The 15,132-nt window shown below is 32.9% G+C and overlaps 2 protein-coding genes across 6 annotated transcripts in view; both read right to left on the reverse strand.

Annotated features, from left to right (window-relative positions):
* The window catches only part of LOC115884265 (protein unc-80 homolog), a 70,018-nt gene extending 69,195 nt beyond the window's left edge, over positions 1–823 (reverse strand). For all 5 annotated transcript variants that reach the window (XM_030902782.1, XM_030902781.1, XM_030902780.1 and 2 more), the window contains exon 1: positions 614–823. The gene's annotated coding sequence lies outside the window, so the exon portion shown is untranslated. The remainder of the gene's footprint in view (positions 1–613) is intronic.
* Positions 824–3,256: 2,433 nt separating this feature from the next.
* On the reverse strand, positions 3,257–10,085 carry LOC115884309. The gene is made up of 4 exons (XM_030902848.1): positions 9,863–10,085; positions 8,441–8,624; positions 5,320–5,593; positions 3,257–3,427 (listed from the first exon to the last, which is right to left on the reverse strand). The coding sequence occupies exons 1-4, from the start codon at positions 9,870–9,872 to the stop codon at positions 3,287–3,289; spliced, it is 609 nt and encodes a 202-aa protein (XP_030758708.1). The 5' UTR covers positions 9,873–10,085; the 3' UTR covers positions 3,257–3,286.
* Between the last annotated feature and the right edge of the window lie 5,047 nt (positions 10,086–15,132).

The following is a 15,132-nucleotide window of genomic DNA, read 5'->3' on the forward strand; positions in this document are numbered from 1 at the left end:
CCTGTATATTAACATTTCGGAATATACAGGGTGTCTCAATATTCCGTGGTCATAGAACTACTACATATTTTTGGAACCAAAATAAGTTCACTGGACAAAATTTACCTCCATACAAAAGTTCTTTGTTTGTCCATTAAGAAGGTATAAAACTTTAAAAAAAAAAAGACATTCTAGGAACCGACATGAATGATCCGTTTTGAATGATATTTGGAGTGCCTATGTTTTACTAATCTTTTCACAAAAAAAGATACGGGAAGGGTGAAAATTGAAAATTACCCCCACCCCTACAGAAATTTCAGTAAAAATATTTTTCAACTTCAACGACAACTGTGTCTTTCTTAGTAAAATGGACCTTGTAGTACTGGTTACTATATTTTTGTCTCTTGCACGAAAACACCATCTCGATAACTTTTTGAGGAAAAAATATTTTTTCGAACTGACTTGCAAATAATATTTCTTGTCACACAACGCTAATTAGGAGCACAAAATCTCTGATAGATCTTGAATACTTTATAATATTTCTTGTCACACAACGCTAATTAGGAGCATAAAATCTCTGATAGATCTTGAATACTTTTAGTGTAATTTGAATAAATAAAAAAAATAAACTTACCTGTAGGAGTGCAAGTTTTCAAAATTACTGTACGTCTCGCCAGGATTCCTTATTTATGTTCAAACTTTAAATATTAACCAAATTATTTGAAAATTTATTTCAAATAACTATTAAATTGAATATAAACTAAGATATTATACTGTTAAAAACAAATAAACTTTGTGTAATGCTAGAACTTTTTTGAGTTTCTCTAAAATACAGTCACCTACATTTGAGACTTGCGAATCGAGAGCAAAATTTGGGAGGAGCCTAGGAACAGATTTGGAGTCTGCTGACATTGAGCTGCTGCGCTGGAAATAGAGCCAGGACTAACAAGCTCTGAAACATAGAGACTGCAAAAGGAGCGTCTCTAAAATTATATTTTAAAATCATTAAAAATACCTATAAAAATTAATTAACCTGCTTCAACAACAATACCAAAAAACACCATTCAATATTATAAATAACATAAAAAATATCTATACCTATGTGGCGGATGTATCTCTCCAAAAAATCCTATGGGTATTTCGCAATTGCAAGAAAATCTACAAAATAAAATAGGTATTTTTTGTAAACACTTATAAACACTTGAATCCTCTTGTTGTATTTCCTGATTGTGTTGGGGAAGGGATCATAGTTTGTTGATTTTCGAAAGAAATCAGTACATGTATATTATTTCGTATATTTTTCATTTTATTGGTTTTATGGAAAACACTGTTCATTAAAATGTTGTATCCTACGTTATAGGACTTGTTTCTCTCTACAATTTCCTGTCTCACAATGTCCCGTTTATGTCCGGGAAGGAATCATAGTTTCATAGTTGTCGATTTTCGAAAGAAATCAGTACATGTATATTATTTCGTATATTTTTCATTTTATTGATTTTATGGAAAGCACTGTTCATTAAAATGTTGTATCTTATGTTATAGGACTTGTTTCTCTCTACAATTTCCTGTCTCACAATGTACCGTTTGTGTCGGGGAAGGGATCATAGTTTCATAGTTTGTCGATTTTCGAAAGAAATCAGTACATGTATATTATTTCGTATATTTTTCATTTTATTGATTTTATGGAAAGCACTGTTCAATAATATAATTATTTCTGTTTTATATTAATAACTTATTTAAAATATTCTATAAACATATACCGGGTGCGTCTGACAAGTGGCTCATCTCTATAACTTTTTTATTTTTTCAATTAAAAACCCCGATTTGGTATTATAAGACATAAATTAGGATTGATTGGCGTATTGAATTGTTTTTGGTCACTTCCTGTTTCACCGGAAATGACTACAACCTTTGATATTTGAATGACATCCTTGGTATTTTTTTTTACTTTATTCGATAGGAAATGACACTCTAGATAGAATGATGTATTATATGTCAACTTTTGACATTTTCGCATATGGTTTACTTGAAATTGTAATATGCGGTTCATAATGACAATTTGAGTCGAAATACTAAGTCTGTGGTATCAAATTATTCGTAAAAAATGTTTAAATATGATAATGAACCACCCTTGTTCCATTTGAAAACATTGAGATATGATTAAAAATACAATTTGGGCATCTTTTAACCGACCAGAACAAGACACGGAAAACATTAGGCGATCGAATCTATTTTTCCAAGGCTCCTTGATTAATAATTAGTTTTTTTAACAAAGCCATAGCACTCTAGATTGAAATTTAAAATACGATTTTTTTTAAAGAAATTATGTCAAAAGTTAACATATGATCAATTTTAATTTATGTCATAGTAACATACCAAATCTCGTTTTTTTATTTGAAAAAATAAAAAAGTTTTAGGGGTGAGCCATTTTTGAGACGCACCCGGTATATATGGCTAACTTTATTTAAATCTGTCCAGCTAGTCAGGCAATATTTCTACATGCTACATTCAAAAAATGACAGAAAATTCAATTTACGTGCGCATTAAAATGACAGATACAACTGTCGCAGTATTTTCTTTCGTTGGACAGACTATATTTTTTATTTTCCAACAACAAACTCTATAACTCGTTGGCCCTTTTGGTTTTCCTGCAGATGTATCGATTGAAACGCCGCGATTCTGCGCAAATTTCCCAGGAAACGATCAAATTTCGCTTTAAAAAAAGTGCCTTTTGTAATTTGTCTTGCTAATGGATGACAAAATTGATCAAACATTTATCATGTTTCGGAAAATTCGTTTATTTTTTTATAAATTTGCATAGTTAATAATATATCTGTTTATTATAGAGGATGAGTCTTAAATAAATGCAAATATTTTTAAGGGTAGAATATTTCGACCTCAGAAACACGAATATGAGTTTTTTTTGGCATTTTAATTTAATAAACATAATTTCTTGATATACAGGGTGGTCCGAACTGTATTCCGGAAACTTCGGCAGCATATTCTGCAGATAAAAATAAGTAAAAAAGTTCGTATAAATATATGTCCTAAAATGTTTACTTTCAGAGATACAGGGTGTAGAAGTTTCATTTTTATTTCGATTTTTTCTAAATAATTTCTGAAGTAACGTCAATATTTGGATGAAAATTGGTGTCTGGGAGTTTTTTGACATGAAAAATTTGATTTTGGTGTCAATATGACTCCTACACACATTGTCAATGTTAAAAGAAATAGATATCTTGAAAGTTTGAGCTAAAATATAAATAAAACTGCAATACTAGGGTACGTTTTCTTTATTTTGATGTGACTAGTATTGATAAAAGTTTCCATCTCTGGGCTGTCTGGAATAACCGGCATTGGTTTGCGGAGAATGATGCGATGAATTCACCAGTTTGACGCTACTTGGATGCTTCTTCTCTGTTACACCACCAATGAGCAATTTGTGAGCCTAAAAAAAGAAATTTTCATTATTGAAAAATATTTTTTGTATAAACAATAAACATCCAAAAAGTTGGCTTGCATGTCAATAAAATATTTGACAAATACACGTCGGGATGTTGCCATGACAACTTTTTTACTTTGAGTTTTGACAAAAGTGTTTAATAAAATAAACTTATTTCTATAAATTCAAAACATTCAGTTTTAAGACACTCTGTATACATAATCATTATTGATTTTTGAAATATTATTCGCAAATTAGGGAGAGGGAATACAGACAGCGAACAGAGATTATAGGTGTTAGGTAATAGTTTTTAGACTCCCGTTCGAGACGCATCGATAATACTTTGGTTTGGTTAATGTGACAAAGAATGTTATTAAAGGTAAAGTAAATGTTTCCTCATTATATATTTAACTAGTGTTAACATATAGCTTATTTTCCTGTTGTAATATTCTGTGTTAAAGTTTTTCCTTATTTATTTAATCTACAAAGCTATCTTATAACATGCGTATGTATTTAATGGAATCGATTTATGAAGTGAATAATTTCAGTTTCAAAGTAATCTATAGTAATATATAAAATCCTTAATTGACTGACTCACTCATTATTCACGATCCTGCTCAAACCATTCAACGTAAGATGCTCAATTTTGGCATACAGGTTGATTCTAGGGTGTAGAGGTTCGATAAGAAGTGATTTTTCGAAATTCCAGTTCCAAGGGGATGAAACCACCCCTCAAATATTACAATTTTTTTTATTTAAAAAACGGTCAAGTTTCCGAAAAAACGCTTAAACACGTATATTTTATTTTGTTTTTACATATTTTAAGATTTTTTAAAAATGTATATAGGGTGTTTCAAAAAATCTATATAATCACGATCCTGCTTAAAGCGCTTGACGTAAAACTCTGATTTTTGGAAAACAGATTGACTTTAGGGTGTAGAGGTTCGATAAGAAAGGATTTTTCGAAACTCGAATTCTAAGGGGGTGAAACTATCCCTCAAATATTAGAATATTTTTTATTTAAAAACCGGTGAGTTTTTCGGAAAAACTCTTAAACACGTATATTTTATTTCGTTGTTTTACATATTTTAAGATTTTTTAAAAAACTATACAGGGTGTTTCATAAAATATGACCATTGAGTAATCACGATTCCGCTTAAATTGTTTGACGTTTAAAGCTGATTTTTGGCAAACGGATTGACTGTGGGGTGTAGAGTTTCGATAAGGAGGGGTTTCTCGAATCTCAAATTCCAAGAGGGTGAAAACGCCACTCAAATATTACAATATTTGTTATTTAAAAAACGGTTAGTCTTCCGGGAAAACGCTTGGACACGCATAATTTATTTTGATTTTTTTTATATATTTTGAAATTTTTTAAAAAAATCATACAGGGTGTTACCAAAAAGTTGGGTAATTTATTAACCACGATTCTGCTTAAACTGCTTGACGTAAAAAGCTTATTTTTGGCAAACAGATTTTTCGTCAAAGTCAAATTCCAACGAGATGAAAGTACCCCTCAAATATTACCAAGTTATATAATAATATCGCTATATTGTTTTTTCTCATGCTGACATAAATGTGAAAAAATTTTATCCAGATTGTATGATAATGGAAATTCTTGCTTTGCTTTATCATCACCATTACAAATGATTAATTCGACGCGAACGAAGTTGCGGGTACACGCTAGTCTATAAATATAATCGTTTATTGTCTATTCGTGTCGATATTTTTAGTACAGTGTGACAAAAAGGGCCTTGTTGAGTGTACTAATATTTTTTCTACCCTGACTAGGCGAATATCTTAGCAAACAAATGAGCAACCAAAAAGAAAAAAAATTGTAACTAATGTATTCGTATGGAATCGCGCTCATACAATTTATTTGAATATAATAAACTTACGAAATTGTATCTGTAAGGCACTGTGACGAACTTCTTCCTCGATGATCTTCCTTGTCTGGTTGAAGCGTTTTCATCCTTCTGTCCAGAACGTTCCAATGCAGCTAATTGTTCCCTATCTGGAGTGAGGTCCCTGGTATTCCTCAACCTTCTCCAAGTGTTGATACCGTGCGTTTCAGGCTGGAGGTATGTATCGAGTTTTTCTGGGAAAAACTCAGAGGAATGATCGTAGGTGGAGGTTAGTACGAAGTCCAGATCATCTGTTGGTATTAGACCACTGTAAGGAAAATGTAACAGTATTATGTGTTAATATAAAATCAATTGAAAATTATTCACTCCAATCAGGATATAGTTAAATCAATAAAATTTGGCATGTACAGGGTGGGTCAAATTCGACGTTTTTAAATGGAAACACCCTTTTCTATAGGAGATAGACGAAAACTAATATCGGTGTCTGGAGCTCAATATTCATCAAAAACATGATGGTGAAAACCGCACATAAATATCTGTTACCGTTTCGGAGTTACGGGGTGTTTTTCAAAAATGTGCATTTTTAACAAATCGCTGTAAATTTTTTGCTATGGAAAATTTTGTATTTCTATGAAAACATTTCCAAAGCACCTTTTTACGTATTTAATGGTTTAAGTATAATTTTTTTTTAATTAATAATTTAAGAGTTATCAACAGAAAAATTGATTTTTTATTTGGGACACCCTCTATATTTTTAATTAACTGAAAAGAATTTAAAATTACCTTTCCAAAAATATAGCGCACTTGATATTTTGTTATAATCCCCTTCGAAATACAGAGTTTTTAAAAGTTCGCCACTTTTAACTAGTAGGCTTTGGACCCCTTATAGATGATATGCCCTTAATGGAACTCCAAAACATATTTTTCCAGCAAGACGACGCACCGCCTCTGAACGCTGAAGTTATCAGCAAATTTTTGCAGCCAATTTCAAGAATAATTGAATAGCTAACCAAGATTCCAGCCGTTGGCCGTCGAGGCCGCCTGACTTAGTGCCCATGGATCTAATCCTATGGATATATTTGCGGAAGAATAAAGGTTCCATATTCTTCCGTATAATCTAGGCAAGAATTAGAAATACTTAACAGTTATGAGAGGGTATCTTTCACCCCTACTGAGTTAATGAATTCCGCGAGAAATGTTCAAAAACTGCCCCGTCTGTCCATAACAGAAGACGGTTGATATGTCGAACACCTGTAGCAAAATCTCATATCTTGGTTTGCTATTTATTTTTATTGTTATTAGATATAGTTTATGTGTGTTGATGTTGGTTAAATATATTTTAAATTGTTATAAAATTCTGCATCTCTCATAGCAAATATTATTTTCGTTTTAATTGATGCTCACAGCTAGAATTTTTTTGTATTACAGCCGGTGCCGTTCAAAGCCTACTTATTTAAAGCGGGCGAATTTTTATATACTCTATATCTCGAAGAGGAATCGAGCAAAATATCAAGTGTGTTATATTTTTGGAAAGGTAATTTTAAATTCTTTTCAATAAATTAAAAATATACAGGGTGTCCCATATAAAAAATCAAATTTTCTGTTGATAATTCTTAAATTCTTAATTATTAAAGTTACAGCGATTTGTTAAAAATGCATATTTTTGAAAAACACCCCGTAACTCCGAAACGGTAACAGATATCGATATGCGGTTTTCACCATCATATTTTTAACAAAAATTGAGCTCAGACACCGATATTAGTTTTTGTCTATCTCCTATAGAAAAGGGTGTTTCCATTTAAAAGCGTCGAATTTGACCCACCCTGTACGTAATCAAAATATTTGACGAATGCACGTCGCAATGTTGCCACGGTTACTTTTTTACTTTGACTTTTGACAAGTGATGCATATATGACAGCAATACATATACATTTTTACTTTTTGTATGATTATTACACAAACAAATTCAAATTAATTGAAGTTATTATACAGGGTGGTTCGAACTGTCTTCCGGAAACTTCGGCAGCATATTCTGCAGATAAAAATAAATAAAAATGCTCCTCTAAATGTATGTCTTAAAATGCTTAGTTTCGAAAATACAGGGTGTAGCAGTTTTATTTTTATTTCGATTTTTTCCAAATAATTTATGTAGTAACATCAATATTTGGATGAAAATTGGTGTCTGGGAGTTTTTTGCCATGAGAAATTTGATTTTGATGTCAATATGACTCCTACTTGTAGAGGACGCCACCTACATATTTTTAACTAGTTTGAAGAGAAATAACTTTTCGTCCGTACCTGTATAAAACTACTGAGTAAAAAAATATATATTTACGACATTTTTTACGAAAAAAATGACTCTTAGTAAAAATTGCTACGAGTAATGGTTCTTGAAATATTTGGAATCGAAAATGTTGACTAAATAGTTATTACACTGAAATCATAGATTTATAAAATGTTTTTGTGCCAAAAGTTCAACAGAAACATCATTTTTTTGCAGAAAAATTGATGATTAATTTAAAAAAAATAAAAATTTCCCTTGATAATAAATCAATAAATATCTTGAGAACGGTTACTCGTAGCGATTTTTACAAAGAGACATTTTTTACGTAGAAAATCACGGAAATGTATATTTTTTCACTCAGTAGTTTTATACAGGTACAGACGAAAAGTTATTACTCTTCAAAACAGTTAAAACACATGTAGGTGGCGCCCCCTATAAATAGGAGTCAGATTGACATCAAAATCAAATTTCTCATGTCAAAAAACTCCCAGATAGCAATTTTTATCCAAATATTGACGTTATTTCAAAAAGTATTTGGAAAAAAATCGAAATAAAAATGAAATTTCTATACCTTGTATTTCTGAAACTATATAAGCATTTTTGGACATATGTACATTTATACGAACTTTTTTACTTATTTTTATCTGCAGAATATGCTACTGAAGTTTCCGGAATACAGTTCGGATCACCCTGTAGAGCAAGTTTTATGTATGGAAGTTGAACAACTTAAAAGTTCTAATTGATTAACATTAATCTTCGTGAAATTCTACTCACAGTCTGTAAACTGATATCTAAAAATATAAGCCTCAATATAAAACGCCTTAATTCGACCGGCTGGTACTGAATGAGCTGTGCATTTCTGGTACTTACTCGAAATTTTTAAAGTGGGCGAATCTTCGAGCACTGGCCAAGGTGTGATGCCGGTACATTCTCTGGAAAGGGGACATTGCACTGTCGTAGCAGGAGTTTTTAGTCGTTTTGGCGGTCGTGAGGGGCCTCAAGAAAATCCCCTCCCCCTCCAAGTAGGGCACACAGCCCCTGTTTCGAATGCGTCCTGCGGACAGAAAGACAATTTTGCCGTATAGTTTTAGTAGAGCTGGGCATATTTATTTATTTTTTCTGTTTGTGCTTTAAAGAACTAATACAATTATTGATGAATTAAGTGTTTTGTTTTAATTTACAGGGACTCCCTCATTTTTGCTAGATTAATAATCTTTATACCGGGTGCGTCTCGAAAGTGGCACACTCCTATAAATTTTCTATTTTTTCAGATAAAAAAATGAGATTTGATATGTCAGTATATAACATAAATAAAGATTGATTGACGTATTTAATTGTTTTTGGTCACATCCTGTTTCACCGGAAATGACTACAACTTTTGGTTTTTAAATAGACCCTCAGTATTTTTTTACTTTATTTGATAGAAAATGACACACTGAATAGAATGACATATCATATGTCAACTTTTGACGTTTTTGCTTTAAAAGAAATCGCATTTTAAATGTCAGTCAAGAGTCAGTGCCATGGCTGTGTTAAAAATATTAATTTTTAATCAAGGAGCATCGGAAAAATAGTTTTGATCGTCTAATGTTTTTCGTGTCTTTTCCTGGCCGGTTAAAAGATGCTCAAAACGTATTTTTAATCATATCTCAATTTTTTTTAAATGGAACAAGGGTGGCTCATTAGCATATTTGAAAAAAAAAACACATTTTTTACGAATAATTTAGTACCACACGCTTGGTATTTCGAGTCATATTATAGTTATTACCGGCATGTTACTATTTCAAATAAACCCATATGCGAAAATGTCAAAAGTTGACGTATGATATGTCATTTTATTTGGGGTGTCATTTTCTATCGAATAGAGTAAACAAATATCGAGTGTGCCATTTAAAAATCAGAAGTTGTAGTAATTTCCGGTGAAACAGGAAGTGATCAAAAACAATTGAATACGTCAATCAATCATAATTTATGTTAGGTACTTACATACCAAAACTCGTTTTTTTATCTGAAAAAATAAAAAAGTTACAGGGGGTGAGCCACTTTTGAGATGCACCCGGTATGTCTTCTGCTTTATGAAAGTGTGTAGAGTGCATTCTTATATGGGACAACGTCTCAGATACTGGCTTTTGTCAATGCTCTGAGACTCTATGATGAGTTGTAACTCACGAAAGGGAATACAATAATTATTAATTACAATTTTATTAAAATTTGTTGTTTTTCTATTGAGTTGAAAATATACTACTTTAATAAATATTACTACTAAAAAATTTAGTGCACATTCTTACTAACCTGCAGCCATGATGACGTATATACGCCTCACAATCTAGTTCGGAGCTAGTTCTCGCGTGACTGGATAATTTTGGAATAAATCAGGAACTGGATAAACGAAGGAAAAGCCCAAACCTACCAGACTGAGCCTAGGTTCTTTACTGGGTCGGGCATATTTGTTTTCCAGGCCTTTTGTTAGCGATTTCCTTGTCGTACTGACGTGTGTCACTTTAGAATGAAACGGACTATTAGCAGGGCTATGTACAGGGTGTTCCTTAACATAATTTATTTTTAATTCTATAAATCGTACATCCAATGCATATACATTATTCGCTGACGAGTATTTCATATGCATCAGAAGATGGTCACGCAAGAGGCGTTTTCTTTCATGAGCTTTTCTATGAAACTGAAAAGCCCGTACCTTGGGTATTTAGTTATAGTTAGCTCCGTACCTTGGGGGTATTAAAATATATGTAAACGTTGTTGTAACGTTGTGCCGACGTAGAACTAGTACTACAACAAAGTAAAAGCTTCTGCGACATCAAATAAACGTTGTCTTGTAACCTATTTTGCTTAAGTGGTCTTTAGGTGATTCGGACAACGTAGTTACAATGTTGGGCGATAAAGACTTTTCCGACGTCACTTTCAGGACCAATTCCAACGTTGTTTAGATTTCCTTATTCTTACGTTGGTAGGACGTCGAGCCACTACCTTTTTGCAACTGTATTGAACCATAACCTTAAATCTTAAATTTTCACTTCATTGTTCTGTTCAGTCAGACAGTTCAGTGCTGTTTTTGTTTTTATAAAAAAACTTAATTGAAATGGGACATAAGAAAGGTACATATAAAACTAAATTTAAATATACATCGACATATTACCGATACTTTATCCACTCCCTCGTTTATTTAGAATATAGGGGGCGGCACAAGCTAGACTCTAGGATGACTAAATTAGGCAATCTTGCGACTAGTATACTACCTGTTAAGGCTGAACTGCGACTTTATTAGTCCAGTATGCGACTACTCGAACTACTCCATCTTAATCTCCAAAACAACAAAGTTAGTATTTTTCGCCATGTTGTTGAATAAGAAAATGTTTCGTTCCTAAAATAGCAATCCCTGCTTTTTGAATACATTAACTTGAAATATTTGACCATAAACAACACGCGGAAACAATTTTTTCGACTGCGAATAAATTATTGTCATTTTACTAAAAAAAAAATTCAAGAAATTTTTTAAAACTTCTTTAATTTTAAGGCCCATTAGTATTTTTCAAAGTAGAAACAATACATTTATCAATAAAGTTGTTTGCGTTTAACTTTTTTGCCTTGGGTAACGAGTTACAGAGAGTCGGTTAAAGTGTTTCAATAATTATGATCTTCAAACATCCTCCACACACACTTAAATACTTTTGTTTGGTTTTCCTTTACTGCCATCTGGCATATGTCTCTAACTAAATCATAAAAATAATATTTTTCCTATAATTATCCCAATTTAGGATAAAACGCGACTTAGACGCCATATTATTATAGTTTTGTATTTCTGTGAATTAGGATTTTAAACAACGTTGCAGTTTGTACTAAATTAGGCTGCTAGCCAACTTCGGTATCCAATGTCGTTTCGACCCAAAAATTATTTTCCAAACTAGTGCAGACTAGGGTTGGCACGAGGTTGTGCCGACGTTGCGCCCCGACGTTTGGTCGCGTGACACAACGTTGTCCCGACGTCCAAATGCTGCTGGGTAGAAAACCCTGTCATTTAATTTCCAGAATGCTCTTGAGGCGCTGCTAATCCTGTGCTGAAAAATCAAACTGCCGAGGTAATTGAGTCGAATCCAATTGAATACTGCCATAACTGCATTTTTTCGGAAATTTTGATAGACTTTTTTGCAAATCCTGTATAATTAATTTATAAAAATTAATTTTCGGTCAAACCAAGATTTGAATAGATAAAAAATATAGCTCTGCGATTTAATAGCGAATTCAAATCAGATAAAATGTTTTTAACATCATTTTTCGACATCTAACTAACCGTAAAGTACAAGCGAGCGAAGACTATACAGAACCGTTTTTCGAAAATTAACAATTCACACTCTGATTAGCCCAGACATGTTAAACGAATAGGCACGTACTACTGGTATCTCGCAAGATCATTAGCCAAATCTTTTAAAATTCGTATGGTTTTAATAGCTAAAAACGCATTAAAATATCTTTAGTTGTATATTTTAAGCGAGGAAGAAGAACAGTTAATTTTAATTAGGTTTTCTTAAAACTTCATTAGTCGCTTCACAATTGAGGGCAGGGGCGTAGATAGGTGTATGCTATGGGGGTGGTACTATGATTAAGTCGCAAAAAAAATCACCGTCGGAATTTTTTTGTCGAATTAAAACGACGGCGATTTTTTTGTCTTCAAAAAGATGTGACAAATCTTTTCGGATTAATCACTTTTCTATGGGTAGCGTGACTATTTTATAATTATGAAAAAACAATTAAGTTGAGCGGAAGGCAAACTTGGATAAAAAGTACACCGACTCTTTGGAGCGTATGTTTAATGCTTTGTCTTAGTGCTGTTAGTCTCTCAAATCTATTATATAACTTACCTTATTTGCGGCCCGACCTCTGTCTGTAAATATGTAGCTCATTTCTCGAGACTTTTCGGGACTGCTCTGGAGATATTCTGCCCGTTCATAAGGATCTTATTTATATACTTTTAAAGCACTCTTATTTTTTACTATCGAAATAAAACGGCCGAGTTTTTAGAAAACATTTAAATTTAATATTAAAAAGAAAATAAAGAACAAATAAAAAAATATATATGTATATGATCGAAATTACTTGTTATTACTAAAAATGGAAAATAGATGGAAAAATACAAGAAAATTGTCTGGTGTCTGCTTTGTTGAAAAATCTGATAATTACATAATCAATTGAACCTTCATTACTAAATCTTACTACAACACATTAAAATAATTTTAGAGAAGAAAATTAAAAACATTTGACAAAAGGACATAAAAAAAATACTATTAGTAGACACCAGACTTAAAAACTACAGGGGGTCACATCGTGAACCTTACCGAGTTTCGCGAACCCGATAGAGAACCGTCTCTTTTAGAAACTTAAACCGAACTAACTTTTCTGCCTAAAAACAGCCCCGAGGTTCCAACATTACAGGGTTGAAGGGTGGTGCATTCGGTACTTCGCCAATAGGATCATCCCTAAAGGTACTGCTCTTTGCTTGATTGGTCAGCTTGACACCGCCCTTCAAACCAAATTGGTTTGACCTCCCGTTGTTAGATGGCAGTACTATGACCATTTTACGTATTTCATCCTAGTTTACGTCTAGATACGTGCTTTCCTAAAGTTCCCAGATCCTTTACAAACATCCGGCGATAGTTACATGTTATCAAGGGTGGTTATTGGTTTTACAATGTCCCAGCGTTTTTATCTAAGGTCTATCTTTACAATTTTCTGTTTACTTCTAAGTTCTACAGTTTATTTGCTTTGCCCTTCTATAAGTTTGGGAATTTAAAAATAGTCACGTTTGAAAGATGTTTGTTTTATTACTTCCTGTTAAAAGACCCTCTCCCGAAACTAATAACCGAAAACATCGACTTGAACGTAAAGGATATAGGAAATAATCTGTTAATAATATAAATAATAATATATAGGAAATAATCTGTTACAAAGATATAAAAACATAACACAAAAATTAAAATATAGATTTGTAAATAACATACACAAAAATGAAACAACGACGTTTATTAGTTAATTTTCTATAAACTATAAATAAAAAAATCTAAACTATCAAAAAAAACTCTAAGAACTATAAATAAAACTACAAAACAAAATCAAGTTTTCTAGTACGCTGTTTGGAAAACCTATCAATAACAGCATCAACATTTATTTCAATATCTTTATGGATATTGATTAGAGTTAACCCCACTAATCTGTCCTGGCCAATAAGAATACTTTGTGTGCTTTTAATTAGGTCGAACATATTATAAACGATAAATCAACATAATTAAAAGCATACAAAGTGTTCTTATATGTCGGATATTAATTAAAAAAAATCCTTTCATAGTCAATGACTATTTCAATTCTCGTATCTCGTCAAGCGTCAGGGGGGGGTACTGTCCCCCAGTACCCCCCCCCCCTTATCTACGCCCTTGATTGAGGGGCTTAGAATAAAAGGGATACAGGTGAATTTTTGTTCTAAATAGACTTAAGCGTCTATTACCACAGATTATATAGATTATAATCTTTGTTTTTTCTTTATTGTTTTTCGTGGTTCCAGTTTTCGGAATCGGGCACTAGTAAGGTTACTAGTTTGCGCACATAGCACGCCCACTTATGGGCCTCTAAAACTGTGCACAGCGCCTGACCGGCACAGTTATTAGAGAGATATCGGAAAACCGAATAGCGTCATCCAGTATTTACGCGTACCTTATCATGGTTACGATATGCGCGAGTCAATTTTTAACGCAACACCCGCTAATAACGTTACCGCCTGACGTAATTTGCGGATCAATTACATCTTTCTAAATAACCTCTGATAACGTTTAAAAATTGCTTAATTAAATGGGCATGTGCGGGTATTTGACTACAGGACTCTTAGTATATATTATAGTATTGGAAATAAAAATGCGAAATTTACCGAATTTTTCAAATTTACCTTGATTTTTATTGAACTCAAAAAAATACACACATTTTTTTTTGATTCTAAACTGTGAATTAAAAAAAAAAGATAAAACCATTTTTACTTAATAAAGGGTATAGCCTCCTCTACTGTTCATTACAGCCCTACATCGTCTCTCCATGCTCCTGATCAGGTTGTCGTTCTCTTCTTGAGGTACAGCCTGCCACGCTGCATTCACGGCCCGAACCAGATCCCTACGAGTTTCACGAGGCATACCCATTCTCAAAATTCTTCTTTGGACCGCGACCCATACGTGCTCGATGGGGTTGAGGTTAGGAGATTGTGCCGGCCAGGGTAAGATGTTTAATTGATGAGCATTGATAAACTCACTTACCACTCTGGCTGTATGAGGCCGTGCATTGTCATGCATGACAATGAAGTTTCTCCCAAAATCATTGGCATATGGTAACACGACAGGCTCAAGAATTAAATCACGATATGTGATTCCTGTTAGAAACCTTTCAAGGAAAACGAGATCGGGTTTTCGGCCTAACTGGACTCCTCCCCAGACCATAACTGTTCCACCTTGATAAGGGTGCACTTCCTGAACATGATCCAACCGAATAAGATTTCCCGGTTCTCTCCATACCACAAG

This window comes from Sitophilus oryzae, unplaced genomic scaffold (genome assembly GCF_002938485.1).
Source record: "Sitophilus oryzae breed Bouriz unplaced genomic scaffold, Soryzae_2.0 scaffold_227_pilon_pilon, whole genome shotgun sequence".
NCBI classification, from domain to species: domain Eukaryota; kingdom Metazoa; phylum Arthropoda; class Insecta; order Coleoptera; family Curculionidae; genus Sitophilus; species Sitophilus oryzae.